Below are 11,633 nucleotides of genomic sequence, written 5' to 3'. Positions count from 1 at the left end.
CTTTCTCCTCAGAGCTAGCGAAGCTAGCATTACTGTAGCTAGCTGCTGGTTGACACATGCAGGCAAGTCAGACATTTAGAAAAAACGTCACCCTCAGCACGCGCACATACCCTAATAATACAGCCTTTTTTTGTTTTCAAGGTCTACCGTCATTCATAATGAACAGTTAATACATGACAGAAAGTATGACACTTACAGACAGACCGACAGACCCTCGCTCTCGTTTGAATCGACCCTGTCTGCGACACCTGTCAAGTTCGCTGGATAAGGCGGTGAGGGCACCGGAAACTTTTTAAATGGGGTTAAAACAAACGTGTGTGTGGCTGCTACCGATGTGAAACCGCAATGTGTCTACTGTCACTGAACAGACTCCTCCCTGAGCGGTTCACGTTGACATGAGTGAACCAGAAACGTGACCGCAGCTACACTTACTTTGAAAGGTCAAGCGGAAGTCTTTTGTTTTATTCTTGTAACTTGACACTTGTGTCAGCAGCTGATGCTCTGTTAGCAACTTGTTCAGCTAATCACACGTGGGACCCAAACAACCCGGAGGGCAGTGGTGCGAAGTAACTAAGTACATTTACTCAAGCGCTGTTCTTAAGTACAGTTTTGACATACATGTACTTTACTTGAGTATGCCCATGTTATGTTACCTTCATCTTCTACTCCACTATAATTTGAAGGGAAATATTGTACTTTTACTCCACTACATGCATTTTAAAGCCTTAGTTACTTTGCTTTTTAATTTAACTTTTAATTTAATAGAAAGTACGAATCAATAAATAAATTATGATATATTGTTACATCTTGAGCTACCCATCAGTACCTTTACCAGCTGTGACACTGAAGCAATAAATACAATCAATAATAATTATAATCTGATAACATGATACTGAAATAGACCATTCTGCATAATAACTACTTTTACTTTTATTGCTTTAATTAATTAATTAATTTTGATGCTTATACTTATGTACTTTTACTTGAGAAAGATTTAAATTTTTGTAACACAATATTTTTACACTAGTATTGCTATTTCATTTAAGTTAAGTCAAGGATCTAAACTCTTTTTCCACCACTGGCTATGACTGGTTTGTATTTACAACCTTTCTCATTTATTCCACACTAAACCGTTATGGCATCAAACACAGAAGGAAATATGTCTTAATACAAGTTACAACTTTGTAGATAAATAAAAAACAAGATTTTAAAATGCATGCAATTTCTGAATAAATTGTAAGGATCACAACTGGTGAACCATTTTCAGAATAAATACAACTCATCTTGAATATATTTTTTTTAAGTTTTCTACATGCAAACCTTTGGCGCTGCGTTAAAAGGGTGCTCTGGAAATGTATGATCACGGTTCAGTAAAGTTGGGGGGATATTTAGGGGAGATGGCAGGACAAGAGTAAATGCCACATAGAAGGTACACATCACCTGAAAGCTGGAACCTGAAGATTAATTTGAGACACGACTCAGCACTGTGTGTCAAGTTTGACTAATCATAAACCTGGAATAAACTATTTGTCTTCAGGTTCCTAGTCACATTTTGAAAGTTCAGAGCGTATAAGGGCTTAGAGCTTTATGATGGAAAAACATGATGTCATTCATATGTTCTATAATGTCTCACTGGTTGCTGCAGCAGTTTTTTGGTTTGGTTTGGACCACTTGAGAATTGATAAAAATGGTCAAAAAAATCAGCAAGACCTCGAGGAACAACATAGAAAAATTAATGCTGTGATTTCTGATCAAAACTCTTGACATTTTGGAGATTTCTGTAAAAATGTAATTTTTAAGCAAAGGATGGTAAACACTTCTGTTCTGGGGATTGCTCAGAGAAGCCCTGTTGTCAGTAAAGCTATGAAAGCCATCCATCCTCTGAATGCTCCAGGTCTCTAGTTTGTGGCGGTGAAGGTTCATGAGGCTGTGATTATCCTAGAGGACACTACAGGTCATTTTATACAGGGAGGTCCAGTCTATGCAGACTAACATCATCTCACCTGAATGCAGCTGAGCTCACTGAATCCACAATCTTTCCAGACAGACCATGTTTATGTAATTCTAATACTTCTTAGGGACCCTAGTCTGCAGAAAAACTAAACTAGAATAGGCGAGAATAAGACATTTATACTGCATGGCTTTTGCCCCAAACTGGATTAGCATAAAGTTTTAGGGACACCTTTCACTCACCAAAGTTTAGCCTAATTTGGAGTCTTGTTTAGCCACCATCCCAACAAGCTAGCATGACACGTCTGGTACCAATGGAAGGAAGTCTGGAGGTCAAATAAAAATAGAATTGAAATCAGACCCTCGTGTGTGCCTGTGGATTATGAAAACACAATTGTGTCCCTTTTTACCAAAGTGATAAATGTGTTTTTGTCACACACTCATCCTCTTGTTACTCACCGTATTGATTGTGTGCAACAATATTTGAACACGACAGTCTCATAAATAAAAGAGCATATTTATTAACATGACATAATCAATACACAAACAAATTTGTCAAAAGTCCTGAACATAGACGCTTTAAAAAATACAAAATATACATTTATGTATCTTGTGAACAACTATATCATAGTCCATCACCCCCGCCCACCCCCACCCTAGAAATCAACTGGCAGAGGCTTCAGCTTCAAGCATGTGTGTGTGTTTGTGTGTGTGTGTGGTAATGTTATCAAAATGCCGAGCATCACCAGAGGCCTGCTAACATACAGTATGAAGTCCATGCTTGATTGAGTCCATTTGTGTTGTGAACTAAACAGCAGAACTCTAGAGAACATGTACATTTGATCAAGACAGAGCATTCACTGGATTGTATTCATGCAGCATAGTTCATATGATGTCAAACAAGAAAGAAAACAGGGCCAACTCAAAATAAAATCACTCGTGTTTTCTTGCATTGTGATGTTTGTTCTAGAACCACCATTGTCTCATTCCGTCTGTTCTGTCCGTCCCGACAGCGATCACGAGTACTGAGAAAGCAGAGAACAGCACTGTGCTTTTCTTCACTTGTACCTCTTCACATTCACCCCCGCTTTAAATGTGGAACTTAAAAGAGCGTTTGCGGCTATGAACTAAAACAGGCACACATATAAAAGCAAGCACAGGTTAAACAGGGCCGTAGCCAAGATATTTAAGATACAGAGGTCATGGGTCCAAGTCCCCCACCCCACCACTAAAAATAAAGTTTTTAAAATATTGTATATTTTGATTTTTTTTCTCTTTTATCTATTCAGTTAACCACACTATACTCTAGAATCCAATTTCTGCCAATGTGATGCAAAAAAGATCTAGCAAAGTTATTTTAATGAGAAAGTTTCTCAAAATAATGAGTTAGAATCTTAAAATAATGAGAAACTTTATTAAAATAATGCTAATAATAATAATAAGTAATTATTTTGATTAAGTTTCTAAAGGATGTTTTTTAATCACATAGATGGAAATTGGCCTTCCACAGTTAACTATTCATTCATTCAGCTTTTAAAATCTACGTTGCAAATAGCATAAGGATTTGGGTTTTATAACATGCTGCCAGATTCAATTCTTTAATTTAGTTATTGTTGGCCTAAAAGCAGTCCAATTTAAATATACAGAGTCTGGAATCAGCCTGAAAAATAAACGAGAGACACCGTGTTTGACCTCAGTGTCCTTGATAGTGGCTACGTATCAAAGGTTACACCCCAGATGCCATGTTTGATGCCATCTTTAGATTAAGACTACAAGTGGACAAGAGTCGAGGCTGGATTACCAACAGGCCTCAGAACTTCAGGGTCCCCAAAAGCCAAAGATTCACTGTGTCCACCAGCTTGTGTCATCTGATTGTCGGCAAATTTGTTGAGAACAGAGGCGGGCAATATGGATAAAAACCTCTATCACAGGTCTTTCTTCCCAGTGTCTGTTTATACCCAGGTGATAATAGTCAAACTGCAGCTATTTGGCTACTTGCACCCAGGCCTCTAGTTCACTATAAAGAGCAACAGAGACGATATGAGAGGAGGATGAATGGGTTAAACACAGGACTCTGTCCTGGGAGACCAGGGAGTCTGGGCACTCTGGACACTAGGGTTTGAGACATTTAGTGAAACTAGAAGTCAGGACATTACCGTTGACAAACAGTTGACTTATTGTTTTCAGTTTTATTTTGTTTATCTTGTTTTTTCAGTTTGTATTCACAGTTTGATTAGGTTTAGGAAAATATTATGGATTGTCTCTGCCATGTAGCTTATTACACCTCAGGTGCTAACAGCACTGTTGGCTAAGGTGACCTGATGTTGTCTCTGCAGTGCTAGCCTGTGTACAGGTGTAAGTAGCCATATTGGCTATTCCACCTTGGATTTAAATAGCACACATCACCGTTTGTCTCTGCCTATGGCTATTTACACTGTGTGTGAAATAACACTGTTGGCTGTGGAGACCTGGGTACCTGTCTCTGCCATGCTCAGTTATATATGCCTGGGTGTAAATATTCGACCCTGGGTGCAAATAGCGTTGTTGCGTACTGACACCTGGGTGCTAATGACATTTGCCGTTTTTCTCTCAGAGCAAAAGATTTTAAAACTGGAGCAAAAATGGTAATATGTAAATATGACTTGATTCCCACATAAATAAAAATATATTTAAAAAAAAAAAGAAAAACCTATATTACAGTATATATAATTTTATGTCACAATATCAATATATTGGGATAAATACATTTCTGGAAATTGAAATGAGAAACTGATCACTTGGGGCCCTTCAGCTCATGTTTTCCCGGGAACCTCCTGGCAGTTAATCCAGCAGACTGACTTTTATTGGTTCATATTTGTGTAAAAACAAATCGTTTTTTATAAGTGACATAAAAGCATGGAGTTTAACTCTGAAGTTAACATTTTACCAGTAAATACCATCATCCCATTTGTATACAGAAGCATATTAAAATCATGTCTGAAATGACGACAGCACCACACATAAAGCTGGTCTAACTGCAACAGACCAGCAGTGATACAGACGTCTGCTGCTGGGAGGAATTAAAAGGCCAGAACACGACAGAGTAACGGGGACACTCCAAAATGATTTCTGGAACATGCTGGTCAGCAGATCAAATATGAAATCTGGGATAATCGTTACGAATTTGTAAATGAAACCTACTTAACTTTTCATTCTTTAAAACTGAACAGCGTCCTGAGCTCCTGTCTGTGGAGGTGCTGAGAGCTGAAACAGGCAGACAGGCTGAGGAGGAAGGCAACTGAATGATATGAAGCACCTTTCAGAGAATTAACATTATATATTCAGTGAATCTATCGCTCGCTCAGAGAGGGACTCACTAAGATCACTGCACAGCCACTTTGGGTTCAAAGTAGCACATTCTTCACTTGGATACGTGTGAACAGTGCATATCTAACTGTTTGTAGATCCCATTCAATCCTTAAACTTCATTCCTTATTGTGTTACAGCAGGTCTGACCCCGGCTAAGCTCAGGAATTCAGTAACAACACAGAACAGTTGTTGCAAAACACAATAAAATAATAGAGAACTTTGTCTTGCAGGCGACCACAGTGAAGATTGAAATGTGGCTCAAAGGTTCAGAGTGAAAGCTTCGAGAAGCTTCTGTCACATTTTCCTCAGAGGTAGAGTTCCACCCTGTTCTGTAGATGTCAAGCAATAACCAAACACCCTGTTACATATGGAGCCCCAAAGTCTTCCGCATTTAACACTTAGTGTATATAATATGAAAATGAACAAGCAATTTCTGAAATAAAAGAGTCAATCAAAACTGAACTGATTATTTTAAAGTGTTTGGAAATCATTCTGATTTCATCATAGAATTTATTATTCAAAAGTCTGTTCTTGTTCCATGATGGCATTTTTATGTCACGTTTTATGACAGTGATGTCATCATCACCCTCTCACCCGTCATGTACCCCCTCCTCTTTTAACCAGCTAAGCTGAGGCCTTGTGGGCTCAGATTGTTGATTAGCATCAAAGTTGAGACACTGTTTGTTTGTTTGTTGGTGGTTTGTGCGACCAGAGAGAAAAACTGTCTGTGAGGAATTCTGAACTAACCAGCTAACGTTAGCTGCTGCTGCTAACTCAGGAACCAAGCTCATAACCACAGCTACGAGCTAGTTAGCCAGCTAGGTAAGTAGTAGCGTGTGTAGCAGCTAAATAGCTGATTCACAATTATTTTGACATTAGCGCTGCAGCTAACAGGAGCTAACTGGCTAAATCTGGTAGGAGTTGTTGAGCTTGTTTAAGAGGCAGAGGGACATGTGACTGGCTGAGAGGTGAGTGAGCGGTGACAACACCACGGTCATGAAACGTGGCATAATGAAATATAAGTTATTAGAAGAAATGCCATTATGAGAGAAATGTCTTAAATCATTTCACAAATTAGTATATTTGTAATTTGTCTAACTGTTATTGTATTTTCTTTAATATTGAACACATGGGGCTCCACAGTTACACACTGCCTTTTCTTTTCGGTGTTTTTCCTTTTAATGAAGACACACTGATATTGTGCTGAACTGAGTGAAGGCTGGACTGGTGTAACGATGTGATACAGTTCAGTGTGTAAGTGAAGCAGCTTTTCGTGGGCTGTTTGGGACCTGGAGCATTCCTGGAGGTGAGAGCGACCATGCACAAGTCTCTCAGAGACGGAGAACAGAGGTGATAGTGAGGAAGCATAAAACCTCTTCAGAAAACATTCCTCATGCCTTTAAAACTAAAACCAGATAATAAATAGTTGCCTATTTTTGGCTCTTTTCTATTCAGTGGAAATGAATGCTTTGGAACTTTTCTGTGCCCTTCAGATAACTGATAGAATATCAACTGTTTTAAGAAAACGGAGCCGGGAGCTTCGACATTTGTTTGGTAAAGCTCCCACCGTGACGTTTGGCTGATATCAGTGCTGTTGGGCTCTGCAGTGTTTGTGCCCTGCCCTTCCCTGGTTTCCAGAACTGACTGACTGGTTCCCAGTACTGCCAACGCCCAAATGTCCTCAGAATGGAGAGTTCATGCCCAGCTTTGTCTCAAACTGCAGCTTCTGCCTCTTCTGGTAGCGGACTCGCACCCTGAAATGGACAGAAGAGATCAAATCAGAGCTCATGATGGAGACGGGGACACGATCTGCTGCACCGTGTCCAGTTTCACAACACACCCCCATCATGCATGAAGAGAGAAAGTCAAAGACTGATGTGATCACTGAATAATCCTTAATAATCCACACTGCTCCCAGCTGCTTCTTCTGCAAGATTAATCTGTGACGTCTGCTTCTTTCTGCTATTTGTTGCTTAAGAGTCAACCCATTTGCAACATTCCTCTTTTAATCCTTTTTTTCCATCACTATTCTGACTGCTTTTGCTTTGTCTCTTCATTTCCTCCTCTGTCTGCTTTCTTACCGAATCTCGTGCAGCTTCACCACTTCGTTGACCACCACCACCAGCAGCGGGGACAGAGAGACCACCAGCCAGGCCAGCAGCGGTATGTCACCCAGGTTAAAGGTCAGCAGGCTGCCCTGGTCACGCCACAACTGGTAATCCACTGTGGCCTGAACTATTTGGCTTAGCAGGCTGGAGGAGAGAGGAGAGGGAGGGAGGGGTAAGGCTCACAAGGCTACTCCACTGTAACCAAACAAAAGCAACTATGAGACAAGATTTTACAACTCAGGAAAGTTATCTTGGTCACAATTATTTTATCCTCTGTTTCGACAACTTTGAGATATTCAGTAGAATTGTTCTGGTCATGTTACAAAGTAATCTAGAGGGAACGTCAGCTTTGTTTGGCAAACACAATGTTGACACCTGATATTGCACAGAGTTGCAGAAAAAGTTGAGCCAGGTTCAAGTTTTTTATTGGAGTCTGTCTCTGTCTCCCTGCTGCATCAGCACAGCTGACTGAAATGAATGAGAAGCAGGGACGGGCTACACCTGAGGCTGGGTATACGTACTGAATACCTTTAAGGTATCAATTAGGGCTGCAACAAACAATTATTTTCATAATCAATTAATTGTTCAATTATTTTGTAATTAATCAATTAATAGCTGTTTGTCATAATGTCATAAAATTGTGAAAAATGTTGATCAAAGTCCAAGATGACATCATCAAATGTCTTGTTTTGTCCCCAACTCAAAAATATTCAGTTTACTGTCAGAGTCGAGGAAAGAAACCAGAAAATATTCACATTTAAGATTTGGACTTTTTTAAAAATAAAACTGACTTAAAATGATTAATCAGTTATCAGAATTGATGCAGATTCATTTAATAGTCGGTTTCCTCCTTTGTTTTGCACAATGGATTGATTGATTGATTGATTTAAACACAAAAATGTTAAAATTTGAAGCATTTTTTCACTAAAGGCCATGATAATGAATTGGGCAGCTGTGAATGGTAGGATATCATTCTTTAGTTTGAAACTGTAATCCTTCTAATAATCCACATTTTTATTCAATTTATCTGATTTATCTGTCTTTTTTCTCTGTAAATATAATGGAATACAGTTATCTTTCTTGTATCCAGATTACATAATCCCATTACTCCCCAAACCTGTTTTTGACTTGTCTTTTATCAAAAAAAATAGAGCCAGGAGAGTAAAACGTGCACAGAAAGACCACACAGTCTGCAGCTGCAGAGTGTTTGTGAATCCTGTGCTGAAATAAACAGTGTCATTTCTCACAACCTTTGCTTTTTTATTTCTTTGTTTCATCTTGGTACAAAATTGAAATTCCTGTGGACACTTTCATCTGTTAAATTGTGACTATGTTAAGCAAACTGTGTACACTGCGCATGTCACACAAGTTCTCCAGCCTTTGCCTCAAAAAATGAAAACCCTGGCAGGCCTTTCTGTTTGTTAATCAGTAGGAAGATGCTAAAAATGTTAACTGGGAGTGTGAAAGTGACTTTTAAGCAAGAAATGAAGACAGCTGTAGTAATCTCAATGATATGATATATGAGCACAGAGGAAATCTGTGCCAATAGAGCGTAAGTTCAGACAGCATCAAGAGGAGATGATGACTTACACCACAGGTACGGTGAGACACCACCAGGTATTGCTGAAGGGACTCTTCTTCCACAGAGGCTGAGAGCGGTGCACGTAGCTGAGCGAGATCACCACTGAGGAAATGACAACGATGACAAACAGAAGACAGGGATTTTATTTGGATGGTGATAAAAACAGGAGTAAGATCAGGCTTTGTTTATGCCGCCTGTGCGAGTGGTTTCCTGTACCTGTGTGTAAGGCGAGAAACGCTGCCATGACCTTCTGAGTCAGCAGCAGGCCGGTGGACAGCTCACTGAACCAGAGAGGAGCGTCGACTGAAGAGCTGCAGTCACACAGAAAAACAGTCATCAAATACAGAGCTGCACTATATAGTAAAAAAAGTCATATTGGTGGTATTTTGACTGGAATTGCGATTGTGATACGATAGAGGACTGATCATTTACCATTTTTTCTTACATCTGATGAACAAGATTTTTAGGCCAGAACATCTCTGCAGCACTACAGTACCTCATTATTATGTTTTCTCACATTTTCTTTTTTTTTTTTTTTTAAACTGTGATTTGGTTCTGGTTCTGTGATTTGGATATTACACCTGGCTATACTGCAGTTTTGATAATATTGCATTTAACTGTGCAGCACTAATCACACAGATGAATCAAATGTACACGTGTTCTCCATGATGTGACTTTAAGTGAGATCAGGGATCTGACACCTTTACCAAAGTCAGATTCAAACACTCTCAAGAGTTTTCAAGGTGATTTTTCAAGCTTTTCCAGCACCTTACAAACCACTGTGGTAAATGACACATTTATATACATATATATAAGCTAAACAGGATTATTTTATCTTTTCCTCACATTAAATCAAACATTATTGTGTGACACTGTAAAATAAACTATAAAAAATGTCCAACTGTAATCTTTCACTGAGATTACTTATTTTTCTTCTTTAGATAAACTCAACTCAAGTTTAAGAAACCTTCTGTTTCAAATATTCTTCACTTTGAGCTGTGAACCACATTTGTCATTATTTGGGTGACTTAAAATTAAATAGTTGCAATTTAAAAAATTTAATTTTTAACCATTATTGACTTTCACTTCGATAAGTTAACTCAACAATTTTTGAAATATGTTTTTTAAAACTTATAGATTTAAGTTTATCTAAAGTAGAAAAGTAAATTATCTCAACAAAAGTAGTTTTTTGACCATCTATAAGCAATCAAAATGATGTTCTTGTGTGCATCACCTGTCCGTAAGTAGACTTACAATATCAATATCTGACTTATTCTATGTCGTTATCTAAAAAATGAACTATTCAGTCACATAAGGACTGATTATGAAAGCAGTGCTATTTCCTATTTCAAGCACTTCATCCAAAATCGAAGCACTTTTTAAACCATGAAAACAATAATCGAGTGATTTCAAGGATTTCCAGCACCTGTAGAACCCTGTGAGTTGTATATGATCAACTTATAGTTTTCAGCATCAATGACCTCCTAAAATAAACTGTGAAACCTTGAAATGTGTGTGAACAGAAGAAGTGCCTCTCCTACCTGGCTGTGAGGATATGAGGGCGGGGGACGGTGGTGTTGTCAGTTAAGGTGAAGTTGCTGCTTATGAGGTAGACCTCCTGCAGGGTGAAGCCGAAGGCCAGCAGGTAGGCGAACACCGTCAGGCCGAACTTCAACAGGAAACAGCCGAGGAAGTAGTTCTGGGTCTGATCAAAGAACACAGCATGATTTAGTAAAAGACGACATGAATGAATGATAGACTTTAATACTGTTGTGGTCATCAGCTGCACTTTGCACTGACTGTAACTGCTAAACACCAAAGGAACAGACGGTTTTCCCAGCAGACTAATGACATTAAGGGTGACTGTGTTCCATTAAGTGTCCCAGTGAGAAAAAACAGTGAGCCCTGCACACCTCAGTGGAACACAGCCATCAGTAATGTTATTAATAAATATGACAATTCAAAAAGTCTTCTGGGAAAAAGGCCAATGACTGATTATCCCCAGAGGTAGGGCTGAACAATTTAGAGAAACAAATTCTGATTATTTTGACTGAGATTGCCAATTGTGATATGATTTGCAATATTGATTTGCAAGATGTTTTCTTATGTCTTTAAAAAAATGATGTGTTGGCCAGGACATTGGTAAAAAATGGTAGTTTGACACATATTTTGTATTTAAGGCATATTACGATTTTCGACACAATTTCAGTTAATTGTTCAGCCTTACAACGAAATTAAACTTAAAACATCTTGATCACCCCCTCTTGGCTGGTTGTGGTGTAGGTTATAAACCCCGCCCCCCCCATGTGAGCAGATGGGACATGGGCAAAACTAAAACATCAAAATACACGTCAAAAATAACGTTTGTGTCATTTTGGGTCGTTCTTAACACACTGATGTTTGTTCAAGTGTTCCTTTTTCTGATCAGTTTGGTCTTGATAGACAGCTGATTTGGCCGTCTGTGGCTCCGACCCCTACTGCACAGACTCTGGCTCCAAATTACATCACCAGAACAAGATGGCAGCGCTCCTATCCAGAATATTTTGGCCTCAGTTTTGTGTAGTGGGAGGAGAGACGCATCATCCATCTTTAGACAGGAAATGTTCTAAACTATTTTTGTCCTTCGTCTGGCTGGAAGTTTCCAG

At 38.9% G+C, this 11,633-nt stretch overlaps 1 protein-coding gene across 3 annotated transcripts in view; it reads right to left on the bottom strand.

Moving 5' to 3' along the window:
* Positions 1 to 5,824: 5,824 nt before the first annotated feature.
* tmem94 (transmembrane protein 94) overlaps positions 5,825 to 11,633 on the bottom strand; it is a 43,506-nt gene continuing 37,697 nt past the window's right edge. For all 3 annotated transcript variants that reach the window (XM_084740461.1, XM_084740464.1, XM_084740465.1), the window contains 5 exons: positions 10,530 to 10,693; positions 9,205 to 9,299; positions 8,997 to 9,090; positions 7,380 to 7,550; positions 5,825 to 7,052 (listed from right to left, as the gene is read on the bottom strand). In XM_084740461.1, coding sequence (XP_084596587.1) covers positions 6,980 to 7,052; positions 7,380 to 7,550; positions 8,997 to 9,090; positions 9,205 to 9,299; positions 10,530 to 10,693 — 597 coding nt within the window. In that variant the 3' untranslated portion in view covers positions 5,825 to 6,979. The remainder of the gene's footprint in view (positions 7,053 to 7,379; positions 7,551 to 8,996; positions 9,091 to 9,204; positions 9,300 to 10,529; positions 10,694 to 11,633) is intronic.

This window comes from Lutjanus erythropterus, chromosome 17, assembly GCF_056507025.1.
Source record: "Lutjanus erythropterus isolate fLutEry1 chromosome 17, fLutEry1.hap2, whole genome shotgun sequence".
Taxonomy (NCBI): Eukaryota; Metazoa; Chordata; class Actinopteri; order Lutjaniformes; family Lutjanidae; genus Lutjanus; species Lutjanus erythropterus.
Note: the sequence above shows the minus strand (reverse complement) of the source record. Positions and strands in the feature narration are given on the sequence as shown.